This window comes from Nomascus leucogenys, chromosome 10 (genome assembly GCF_006542625.1).
Source record: "Nomascus leucogenys isolate Asia chromosome 10, Asia_NLE_v1, whole genome shotgun sequence".
In the NCBI taxonomy this organism is placed as follows: domain Eukaryota; kingdom Metazoa; phylum Chordata; class Mammalia; order Primates; family Hylobatidae; genus Nomascus; species Nomascus leucogenys.
In genome coordinates, this window is record NC_044390.1 from 53,980,448 (window position 1) to 53,992,919 (window position 12,472).

At 54.1% G+C, this 12,472-nt stretch overlaps 1 protein-coding gene across 6 annotated transcripts in view; it reads right to left on the reverse strand.

Moving 5' to 3' along the window:
* Positions 1-12,472, reverse strand: part of MYO9B (myosin IXB) — a 134,667-nt gene that overhangs the window by 14,425 nt on the left and 107,770 nt on the right. For all 6 annotated transcript variants that reach the window (XM_030820498.1, XM_030820503.1, XM_030820501.1 and 3 more), the window contains 6 exons: positions 11,196-11,306; positions 7,654-7,776; positions 5,812-6,128; positions 3,400-4,317; positions 1,066-1,132; positions 607-731 (listed from right to left, as the gene is read on the reverse strand). In XM_030820498.1, coding sequence (XP_030676358.1) covers positions 607-731; positions 1,066-1,132; positions 3,400-4,317; positions 5,812-6,128; positions 7,654-7,776; positions 11,196-11,306 — 1,661 coding nt within the window. The remainder of the gene's footprint in view (positions 1-606; positions 732-1,065; positions 1,133-3,399; positions 4,318-5,811; positions 6,129-7,653; positions 7,777-11,195; positions 11,307-12,472) is intronic.

Sequence of the window (12,472 nt, forward strand, 5' to 3'; positions counted from 1 at the left end):
TCCATTCAGCCATGTGTCCTTTTAAGGGACAGAAGACAGAAGACACAGACACTGAGGGGAAGGCCAAGTACCGATAGAGACAGAGATTAGAGTGATGTAGCCATAAGCCAAGGAACACCTGGAGCCCTCAAAGCCAGAAAAGGCAGGAAGGATCCTGCCCTAGAGGCTTTTTTCTTTGAGACGGAGTCTCCCTCTGTCACCCAGGCTGGAGTGCATTGGCATGATCTCAGCTCACTGCAACCTCCACCTCCCGAGTTCAAGCGATTCCCCTGCCTCATCCTCCCGAGTGGCTGGGATTATAGGTGCATGCCATCATGCCCAACTAATTTTTGTATTTTTAGTAGAGATGGGGTTTCACCATGTTGCCCTGGTTGGTCTCCAACTCCTGACCTCAAGTGATCCACCCGTCTCGGCCTCCCAAAGTGCTGGCATTACAGGCATGAGCCACCGTGCCTGGCCTCCTCATTCAGTTTCTACTGAGCAAATGCCTTTGCGAACGTGCTTTGTAAATGTGATTGGTTTAGGAGGCCACACTGCTGCAAGGCCCTGGCAGAGACCCCGGGCATCCTCTGGTGGCCTGAGTTTCCCCCAAGCCCCAATACTTACTTAGAGTCGACCTGAGAGCCCGGGGACAGCCCTGCGTCTGGGAGGGAGGATGCGTCGCCTGACTTCTTCTTCTGGACAGCTGGCTTCTTCGCACTTCGCTCTCCGTCCGTGGTTTCTGCTGCAGGCTGCAAGACGGTGCAGGGAGGGGCTGCTAAGGAAAGGCTGGCAGGCCTGTGCTAGATGGGGAAGCCCCTGCAGGCATTTACACTCCATTCACCGACCTCACTTCCTGCCCTTTTTTTTTTTTTTTTTTTTTTTTGAGACGGAGTCTCATTCTAGTTGCCCAGGCTGGAGTGCAGTGGCCTGGTCTCAGCTCACTACAACCTCTACCCTGCCACCGGGTTCAAGCAATTCTCTCGCCTCAGCCTCCTGAGTAGCTGGGGTTACAGGCACGCACCACCACGCCTGGCTGATTTTTGTATTTTTAGTAGAGATGGGGTTTCGTCATGTTGTTGTTACCTGAGCCTTGGCTGGGGACAGGAGGAGCTTGGAGACGTCGCTCGTGGAGAAGGAGGTGCGCCTCTCCCTGCGAGATCACAGAAACATGGCTTTTACTGACTAGAGTGAGTCAGTGGCATTCTCTTGTCTTAGTGGTTCTTGGGTTCTCACTTGGGCAGTTCTGCCCCCACCAGGGGACACTTGGCAATGTCTAGAGACAGTTTTGGTTGTCACCACTGGGGTGGGGAGAAAGGAGTGGGTGGGTACTTCTGGCCTCTGGTGAGTGGAGGGCAGGGATGCCACTCAATACCCTACAGAGAATGGTCTCCACTCCAGAGAATGAGCCAGCCCCAGATGTTGAGTGTGGAGGGTAGGAAACCTTGCCTTAGCCCAAGAGACCCTGCCTGCCTGCCTATCTATCTATCTATCTATCCATCCATCCATCCTTCCTTCTACTCATTGACTCATTGTCTCTATCTTCCATCCATCCATCCTCTTTGTCTTCCATCCATCTCTTCATTTGTCATCTCTACCTATCTTTTTTTTTTTTTTTAGATGGAGTTTTGCTTTTGTTGCCCAGGCTGGAGTGCAATGGCGTGATCTCGGCTCACTGCAACCTCCGCCTCCCAGGTTCAAGTGATTCTCCTGCCTCAGCCTCCCGAGTAGCTGGGATTAGAGGCATGCGCCAACACGTCCGGCTAATTGTTGGTATTTTTAGTAGAGATGGGGTTTCGCCACGTTGGCCAGGCTGGTCTCAAACTCCTGACCTCAGGTGATCCACCCGCCCCGGCCTCTCAAAGTGCTGGGATTATAGGTGTGAGCCCCTGCACCCGGCTCTACCTATCTTCTACCCATCCATCCCTCCATCATCTCTATCTTCCTCCCATCCATAATCTCTACCTATCATTTATCCATCCCTCCATCCATCAACTCTATGTTCCTTCCATCTCTCCATCTCTGTCTTCCAGCCATCCACCCATCCTTCTGTCTGTCCATCCACCCACCCACCCATCCATCATCTCTACCTATCTTCCGTCCCTCCATTCATTGTTTCTACCTACTTATCTTCCTTCCATCCATCTATCATTGGCATCTATCTTCCTTCCATCCATAATCTCTATTTTTTTTTTTTTTTTTTTTGAGACGGAGTCTCATCTCTGTCATCCAGGCTGGAGTGCAGTGGCTTGATCTCAGCTCACTGCAACCTCCGCCTCCCAGGTTCAAGCGATTCTCCTGTCTCAGCCTCCCGAGTAGCTGGGATTACAGGCATGCGCCACCATGCCCAGCTAATTTTTGTATTTTTAGTACAGACAGGGTTTCACCACGTTGGCCAGGCTGGTCTCGAACTCCTCTCAAACTCTTGGCCTCCCAAAGTGCTGGGATTACAAGCATGAGCCGTCGTGCCCAGCCTAATTTCTACCTATCTTCTATCCATCCATCTCCCCATCATCTGTATCATCCATCCATCCATCCATGCCTCTATCCACCATTACTACCTGTCTTCTATCTATCCATCCCTTCATCCATCATGTGTATCTTCCATCCATCCATCATCTGTGTCTGTCTTCCATTCATCACCTCTATCCATTTTCCATCCATCCATCCCTCCATCATCTCTATCTTCCTTCCATCCATCCCTCCATCATCTCTATCTTCCATCCATCCATCCATCCATCCACCCACCCACACACACACACATCTTTCCCTTTCTCTCTCCCTCCCTCCATCCATCGTCTATCTATAATACTCCTGGCATGTGGTAAGTGGGGGCCAGGGATGCTGCTCAACATCCTATGATACACAGGACAGCCCCCACCGCAGAGAATGATCTGGCTCCCAATACGAGCAGTGGGAAGCTGCGCGGGCCTGCTGCAGGGAAGGCCTGTCTCCTCCCTGATTTCTTTCCTTTGGTCCTGCAGGCCCTCTGGAAGAGGGAGCTGGAGATTCCAAGTCACCGACGCTTGGCTTACTAAGGCTCAGGCAGAGCAAGCCCCTGTTCCTTTAACCCCGAGGAGTGCAGTTAGTCCTGTTCACCAATTAGAAACCAAGGCCCAAGATTTCTGGGCAGCAGGGACCTTGACCTGAGGAGCCACCTCTCTCAAGGCCGGGGCCTTTCTGTGTGAGCACAGCTCCTTCTGGGGACCCCTCAAGGCTCCCGGTCCCAGCCTGGGCCCTGGCTGGGTGCCTTGTCTTCACTTGGTCTTTAGCATGTCCTGCTCATCCTCCTCCCTCAGGGCTCCCGCGCACCCACTGGGCGTGATTACACATGTGTTTCCAGGATGTGTGGCACTGCCCCTGGCCTTGCCCACTTGGCCTGGACCCTGGTGCTCAGACAAAAGAGGGTGTGGGGCTTACTCTGTGGGCGTGAGGGCGGCCCCTGTGGCCCGGTGTCTGTCGCTGAGGTCCAGGGACTGACTGAGCATGGCACTAGGGCTGGCAGTGGCCACCAGCTTCTTGCCTCGCCACAGCTCCACGGCGCTGGCCAGCCGCTCGGCGTCCAGGTACCGCTGGATCTGCGTGGAGCCCCCGGGGCTGTCAGGCTTTTCCTGAACCCTTGGGCTGCCACACGGTTTGCTCTTGTCCTCGGGGGTCTCGGGGGCGCTGCCGGGGGCCGGTGGGCTGACCCTGCTGTCCAAGGCCAGGCTGGTCGGCCGCTCCAACTGGCCAGGCCTGGGGCTCCCACTGGGCAGCGTCTTCTCGGTTTCTTCAGAGACCGTGCCAACTGCCATGGCCTGGGGTTGCTCTGTGGGCTGCTTTTGAGATGTGTTCTCAGCCTCCGTCTCTACGACTAGAAGGGTTTCATCTTCTCTGCTGTCCTTTTTGTCTTCCAGGAGACTCACCCCTTGCTCCTGGGTGACCCTTCTGGAAGGTTCTCTGAGGGCACTCTCCTCCTTGCAGGACTGGATGTGTTTGTTCTGGAACTTGACGTGCTCCAGCCCTCTTTGCCGACGCGACTCACGCTTCTCCCGGCTGCTGGGGACTTTCTCATGACTTTCAGCCGCCACAGTTTTCTGGGGCGGGAGAGTCTTCTCTGGGCTTGGGGCCTCCTTCTCAGGTGAGGAGTGCTCTAGGGGGGACCTGTCACTTGGCTGCACCTCAGGCTCTGATGCTAGGTGCCCACCATCCTCCGCCGGCTCCGGCTCCTGCTCAGCTACCTGCTGCCCGCCGGCCGCCTGACCCAGCCTGCCCTCCTCAGCGCCTGCTCTTGCGGCTTCCAGGGCTTCCCTCTCCTTCTCTTCTGCCTTCTGCTTCTCCGAGATCATCTGGCTGAAGCTGGAGTGAGGAAAAAGTAGACAGCTGGTTCAGAAACAAACACTCCCTCCACCTCCCACTGAGTTCCGATGGGACCCCCAGCCTGTGGGCTGCAGACAGGGCTTCGCCTGTGGCTAGGGGCCCTGAGAGATGCTTCTGGAAAGCAGGAATCTCCTCGATCAGGAAAGGAGGCTGAGGGTGGTGCCCCCTCAATGTCACAGATACCCCTGCCCTGCGTCTACCTGGCTGCCTTGTTAGGGCAGAGGACGCTTGTTGGGGCTGTGGTGGGTGGGTTCTGTTAAGAAGCCTCAAACTCCTTTGGGGTCCACTGCGGGCTTTCCCTTGGGTCTTTTTCTAGGAGGCTTTTTGTTTTGTTTTTATTTTTATTTATTTTATTTTATTTTTGAGACAGAGTCTCGCTCTGTTGTCCAGGCTGGAATGCAGTGGCACGATCTTGGCTCTCTGTGACCTCTGCCTCCCAGGTTCAAGTGATTCTTGTGTCTCAGCCTCCCTAGTAACTGAGATTATAGACATGTACCACCAAGCCCGGCAAATTTTTGTATTTTTAGTAGAGATGGGGTTTTGCCATGTTGGCCAGGCTGGTCTCGAACTCCTGGCCTCATGTGATCTTCCTGCCTTGGCCTCCCAAAGTGCTGGCCTTACAGGTGTGAGCCATTATGCCCAGCCTGTTTTGTTTTTAGAGACAGTGTCTGGCTCTGTCACTCAGGCTGGAGTGCAGTGGCATGATCATAGCTCACTGCAGCCTTGACATCCCAGGCCCAAGTGATCCTCCCACCTCAGCTTCCTGAATAGCTGGGACTACAGGTGTGTACCACCACACCTGGCTAAGTCTTTAATTTTGTGTAGAGATGGCATCTTGCTGCATTGGCCAGGATGGTCTCAAACTCCTGTGCTCAAGCGATCCTCCCACCTAGGCCTCCCAAAGTTTTGGGATTACAGGCATGAGCCATTGCACCTGGCCTAGGAGGCTTTTGCATGTGTGGGTAGGGCCTGCTCCAGGAGCTAGGACATGACTTGTGGCAGGGCCGGGTCTGTGTGGGCAGGGGAGAGGTGCACAGGGTGCCTAGGTCGGGGAGGGGCTGGGCTCAGAGCTGTGGGTGCTGGGACGGGAGCTGCTGATATCCTCCTGGGGGCTTTTCTGTGCCTGGTAGATGCCCCAGCTCCATGTGAGTGTTGGGCTGGTCCAGGCAGCCCCTCCAACCCTGAATTCAGGTGTTCCCTGACTGATCCAGGTACACGGGAGTCCCTGGGCAGAGAATGGGTGCAGCCAATGGCAAAGCAGGGCTTTGTCCCTGAGTGCTGCCTGCCAGCCTTGGAACACCTCTCTGCAGCCCACGTGTGCCCAGGTATCTGGTTTCCCACCAACCTTGCCCTGTGTCCAGAATGACATCCCCTTAGTGCCACAGGCCAGATGGTATATCATGGGCAGCAATTTGGTGAGTGACCCTTTTGGCTTCTGGAATATTCCGAGAAGTGTGGCCCGGCTCTGCTCACCTCTTGCGCTGCAGGTGCCCCCGGCACAGGCTCTGCAGGCGGATGATGCTCTGTTTCTGGCGCCGGTAGAGCTTCCGCTGCCAGTAGCCCCTCCATGCGGCCTGGAGGTACACAGCGGCCTGCGTCCTCTCCAGTGCCCTCCGGACCCGGTAGGACCGCCAGCAGGCCTGGATGGTGACAGCGGCCCGCTTCATCTGCAGGAAGTGCCGACGCTCCAGCACCATCCGGAACCAGCTCTGCAGCAACAGGATTTTCCGCACCACCTCCCGGTGCAGTGTCTCCTGCAGGGCTTGCCGCTCTGTCTCCTTCAGGAAGACCTGGTGGGCACGGAGTCAGGTGGGGTCAGCCGCGCTGCCCCTGACACCATCTCTGTGCCTGGGAGGTCTGCATAGCCCACTCCAGAGTGAGACCCAGGCTGGTGTGCTGACCAACCAGGGCTTTATTTATTTATTTATTTATTTATTATTTTTTTGAGATGGAGTCTCACTCTGTTGCCCAGGCTGGCGTGCAGTGGCACGATCTCGGCTCACTGCAACCTCCGCCTACCGGGTTCAAGTGATTCTCCTGCCCCAGCCTCCCGAGTAGCTGGGACTACAGGTGCCCATCACCAGGCCTGGCTAATTTTTGTATTTTTAGTAGAGACAGGGTTTCACCATGTTGGCCAGGCTGGTCTCAAACTCCCAACCTCAAGTGATCTGCCTGCCTTGGCCTCCCAAAAATGCTGGGATTACAGGCATGAGCCACTGCACCTGGCTGTGGCTTTTTTTTTTTTTTTTTTTGAGATGGAGTCTCACCAGGCTGGAGTGCAGTGGCCTGATCTCAGCTCACTGCAACCTCCGCCTCCCGGGTTCAAGCGATTCTTCTGCCTCAGCCTCCTGAGTAGCTGGGACTACAGGTGTGTGCCTGTAATGAAACCCTGTCTCTACTAAAAATACAAAAATTAGTCAGGCGTGATGGTGGGCACCTGCAATCCCAGCTGCTTGGAGGCTGAGGCAGGAGAACCGCTTGAACCTGGGAGGTGGAAGTTGCAGTGAGCTGAAATCGCACCACCAGTATGGGCGACAGAGCGAGACTCTGTCTCAAAAATAAAAACAAAAAAGAAAAAGAAAGAAGATCTCGCTCGGTTACCCAGGCTGAAGTGCAGTGGTGCAATCATGGCTCACTGCAGTCTCAAACTCCTGCCTCAGCCTGCCACGCAGCTGAGACCACAGGTGCATGCCACCATGCTTGGCTAATTTTTAAATATTGTATAGAGATGGGGTCCTGCTATGTTTCCCAGGCTGGTCTCAAACTCCTGGGCTCAAGGGATCCTCCCACCTCAGCCATTCAAGTAGCTGGGACTCTGGGTGCATGCCACCTCGCTTGGCTGGAAGGGAATTTTTTACACCAGGTGAGGCCTTCAGGGGGACTGACCTTGGCACTTGTTAAACACGGGTGGCTGAGTAATGCTCCCACAGCAAGAGGCAAACACATGCCCAGAGATGGGAGACGATCTCTGAAAGGGAGGACAAGTGCAGGCCACCTCCTGCCTGATACTGTAAAGGGGACGGACCATCTCCTAAATCCTGCCAGTTAGCACGACCGTCCCTTTCCTACCTGTGGGGCAGCAATAAACAGGTGATGAGCAGGGAGTCTCTGAGCCCCGCTGAAGAACAGCAGGTGGGGCTCAGTCAGGGCGGCCCCTATCCCTTAGGTGCAGTGCTCTGCTGGGTCCCGAGAAATGCATTTCCTAGACAGAGCCCTGTATGTTTCAGAGAGTGGCCCTGGGGGCCTGGGGAGACACGGTGTGCAGTGGAAGGCAGGGTGTGGGTTTGCAGTGCCCTGAGGGGCAGGAGCGCTGACCTTGGTCTTCCCGATCTGGTAGTTCCTCTTGTCTATCTTCATTTTCTCCAGGAGTGTGGAGATGACCTCCCTGCAGGGCTGGGCATCGTTGGGCAGGAGCACCTGAAACTGCTCGGTGAAATCCTACGTTATTTGGGAGGAGATAGGAGAATCTAGGTGAGTGTTCCGGCCAGCTATGAAGAGACGGGGATCTGGTGACCCTGGTTAAGGTGAAATTGGGTTTGACGGGAATGGTAATGACAAATCTAAAATTTCAGGCTTTCAGAAATAGTCTGGGCCGGGCGTGGTGGCTCACGCCTGTAATCCCAGCACTTTGGGAGGCTGAGGCGGGTGGATCACCTGAGGTCAGGAGTTCGAGACCAGCTTGGCCAACATGGTGAAACCCCGTCTCTACTTAGCCGGGCATGGTGGCAGACACCTGTAGTCCCAGCTACTTGGGAGGCTGAGGCAGAAGAATCACTTCAACCTGGGAGGCAGAGGTTGCAATGAGCCAAGATTGCGCCATTGCAACCCAGCCTGGGCAACAGAGAGAGACTCCGTCTTAAGAAAAAAAAAAAGAAATAGTCTGATTTTTTTTTTTTTTTTTGACTTTGTTACCCAGGCTGGAGTGCAGTGGTGTGATCTCAGCTCACTGCAGCCTTGACCTCCGAGGCTCAAGTGATCCTCTTGCCTCAGTCTCCCTGGAAGCTGGGACTATGGCACATAGTCCTGTAGCCATCATGCCTGGCTAATTAAAAAAATTTTTTTGTAGGGACAGGGTTTTGCCATGCTGCCAAGGCTGGTCTCGAACTCCTGAGCTCAACCAATGAGACCAGCCTGGCCAACAAGGCAAAACCCCGTCTCTACCAAAATTAGCCAGGAATGGTGGCAGGCGCCTGTAATCCCATGTACTGGAGAGGCTGAGGAAGGAGAATCACTTGAACCCGGGAGTGGAGGTTGGAGTGAGCCGAGATCATGCCACTGTACTCCAGCCTGGGTGACAGAGCAAGGCTCTGCACCCCCGACCTCCCCCCAGAGAAAACCCAAAGAAATGGGTTCTCAGCTGGGTGCAGTGGTAGATGGGTCACGTGACCCAAAGTGCTAGGATTGCAGGCGTGAGCCACCATGCCAGGTCAACAGTCCGTAATCTTTTTTTTTGAGACGGAGTCTCACTTTGCCGCCCAGTCTGGACTGCAGTGGCACAATCTCAGCTCACTGCAAGCTCCTCCTCCCAGGTTCACACCATTCTCCTGCCTCAGCCTCCCGAGTCGCTGGGACTACAGGCACCCGCAACCTCACCTGGCTAATTTTTTTTTTAGTAGAGACGGGGTTTCACCGTGGTAGCCAGGATGGTCTCGATCTCCTGACCTCGTGATCCGCCCACCTCGGCCTCCCAAAGTGCTGGGATTACAGGCATGAGCCACCGCGCCTGGCCAACAGTCTGTAATCTTAAGAAAGACCACTGCAGATACAAGGTCCTAGATCTTTTAGATGGTCGAGGTGGCTGGGAACCACAGACACCCTTGCAATGGGGCTTATAGTCTAGGACTTATGCGGGAGTTAGATCGTAGCTGGAGGAACATGTTTTTGTTTTTGTTTTTGTTTTGAGACAGAGTCTCGCTCTGTTGTCCAGGCTGGAGTGCAGTGGTACAAACATGGCTCACTGAACCTTCAACCTCCCAGACTCAAGCAATCCTCCTGCCTCAGCCCCGCAAGTAGCTGGAAGTACACTGCATGCCAGCACGCCTGGCTTTTGTATTTTTATGTGGAGACGGGGTTTCACCATGTTGCCTGGACTGATTTTAAGCTCCCGAGCTCAAGCAATCTGCCTGCCTTGCCCTCCCAAAGTGTAATTACAGGTATGAGCCACCACACTGGGCCTCTAGTTTTTTTTTTTTTTTTTGAGACAAGGTCTTGCTTTGCCATCCAGGCTGGAGTGCAGTGGCTCAGTCATAACTCACTGTAGCCTCAAACTACTTGGGTTCAAGTGATCTTCTCACCTCAGCCTACTGAGTAGCTGGGACCACAGGTGCATACCACCTTATCTGGCTAATTTTTTTTGTTTTGTTTTGTTTTTTGTTTTGTTTTGAGGCGGAGTTTTGCTCTTGTTGGCCAGGCTGCAGTGCAATGGCGTGATCTCGGCCTATTGCAACCTCCATCTCCTGGGTTCAAGCGATTCTCCTGCCTCAGCCTCCCAAGTAGCTGAGATTACAGGTGTGCCCCACCATGCCTGGCTAATTTTTTTTTTTTTTTGTATTTTTAGTAGAGATGGGGTTTCACCATGTTGGTCAGGCTCCTACTCCTGATCTCAAGTGATCCACCTGCCTTGGCCTCCCAAAATGCTGCAATTACAGGCGTGAGCCACTGTGCCCAGCTAATTTAAATTTTTTGCAGAGACGGGCTCTCACTATGTTGTCCAAGCTGGTCTCAAACTCCTAGGCTCAAGTGATCCTCCTGCCTTGGCCTCCCAAAGTGTTGGGATTACAGGCGTGTGCCACTACACCCGCCCGGAACATTTCTTTCTAGTAAATTATTATTTCAAATATTTAAGGGCCAAGCATTGGTAAAACACACCAGCATTTCTGCATTTTTTATAATTTTGCTTTTCTTATCCGCATAGGATTAGAAAGACATTATTTCTGTTCAGTGTATGAGAAAAGAGGCACTTTACATTCTAGTCCCTGGGGCTATGAAAGGAAAGCGTGAAAGGGAACCAGGCGCTGTCATCTCTGGCTTTGGGCTCAGGGTGACACGGGTACCAGCTCTTGGCATGAGGCAGGGGTTTCTTTTTTCTTTTTTCTTTTCTTTTTTTGAGATGGAGTCTTGCTCTGTTGCCCAGGCCGGAGTGCACTGGCTCGATCTCAGCTCACTGCAACCTCCGCCTCCTGGATTCAAGGGATCCTCCTTGGCCGGGCGCGGTGGCTCACGCTTGTAATCCCAGCACTTTGGGAGGCCGAGGCGGGCGGATCACGAGGTCAGGAGATCGAGACCACAGTGAAACCCCGTCTCTACTAAAAATACAAAAAATTAGCCGGGCGTGGTGGCGGGCGCCTGTAGTCCCAGCTACTCGGAGAGGCTGAGGCAGGAGAATGGCGTGAACCCGGGAGGCGGAGCTTGCAGTGAGCCGAGATTGCGCCACCACACTCCAGCCTGGGTGACAGAGCGAGACTCCGTCTCAAAAAAAAAAAACACAAAAAACAAAAAACAAAAAAAAACAAAAAACAAAAAACACAACAAAAAAAACAACAATAACAAAAAAACAAGGGATCCTCCTGCCTCAGCCTCCTCAGTAGCTAGGAGTACAGGCAGCTGCTGCCACACCCGGCTTATTTTTGTATTTTTAGTAGAGATGGGGTTTCACCATGTTGGTCAGGCTGGTCTTGAACTCTTGACCTCAGGTGATCGGCCCGCCTTGGCCTCCCAAGGTGCCAGGATTACAGGCGTGAGCCACTGCACCTGGCCAACCTGCTGGATTTACACTCCAGCAAGGAGCTCTCTTTGGGAGACGGTGATTGCCTTTGCCATGAAACAGGTGTGTCCAGGTATGTGTGCTTGTGGCCTACCTGGAACGTGTACTTGGCACTGTACCCTGACCTCCGGATGCGCACGGTCTCCAGCATGCCGGTGTAGCGCAGCTGCTGCAGGACCAGCTCGTCGTCAAAGCACAGCTCTTTCTGAAATGGGAATGTGAGAGATCAGGCAGGTGGCCTTGACCTGACAGGATGCCCAAGTCTGTCGGCGGCTCAGGCCTGGGAACTGTGAGATGAGGGCACTTTCCCATGCGACCACTGCCTCTTGGGATCCCGAACACAGGCATGGTCAGGGTGCACATGTGGGTGCTGGCTAGCCGACCTGGGAGTATTCTATGGCACGGCAGCCAGGAGTACCAGGACAAGGGGTCCGTCCTTGCTCCAGACACTCTTTCTGGAATGAGGCCAAGATGGGAGGATCAGTTGAGGCCAGGAGTTCGAGACCAGCCTGGGCAACATAGTGAGACCCCATCTCTAGTCATTTAAATTTATTAAAAAAAAAAGAAAAAAAAAAAAGAACCCAAATGCAAATCTGTTCTGGGCTTGTTCTCCATGGCAGGCACTGGGGTAAGTGCTGGGAATTCGGTGGAGAGGAGAGCTTGGTCTGGGGGCAGGAGCCACACACAGGTGATGGGGCGGACAAAGCCCAGTGTTCCGGGCCTGTTCTCTGCCAGGCACTGGGGTAAGTGCTGGGGATTCGGTGGAGAGGAGAGCTTGGTCTGGGGTCAGGAGTCACACACAGGTGATGGGGCGGACAAAGCCCAGCACCCCATGGGAGGTGTCCCAGGAGAGAGGAGATGCTGGGCTGTGTCCTGAGGAGGGAACAGGCAGAGAACAGCTGGGTGGAGGCCCAGAGGAGAAGGAAGAAGCCAAGGGGCTGATGGGGACACAGGGAGATGCTTCCTGCCAGGGGAGAGAAGAGGCTGGAAATGCGGCTGCCTCAGTGGGCTTTAAGCCTGGAGCTCAGGGGTCTGGACTTCACTCTGGTGGGCAGTAAGGGATAAGGCATGGTGTTGCTATAAAGACAAACGGTGCTGGGCGTGGTGGCTTACGCTTGTAATCCCAGCGCTTTGGGAGGCTGAGATGGGTGGATCACTTGAAGTCAGGAGTTCAAGACCAGCCTGGCCAACATGGTGAAACCCCATCTGTACTAAAAATACAAAAATTAGCTGGGCATGGTGGGCACCTGTAATCCCAGCTACTTGGGAGGGTGAGGCAGGAGGATGGCTTGAACCTGGGAGGTCGAGGCTGCAGTGAGCCGAGATCGCACCACTGTACTCCAGCCTGGGTGACAGAGGGAGATTCTGTCT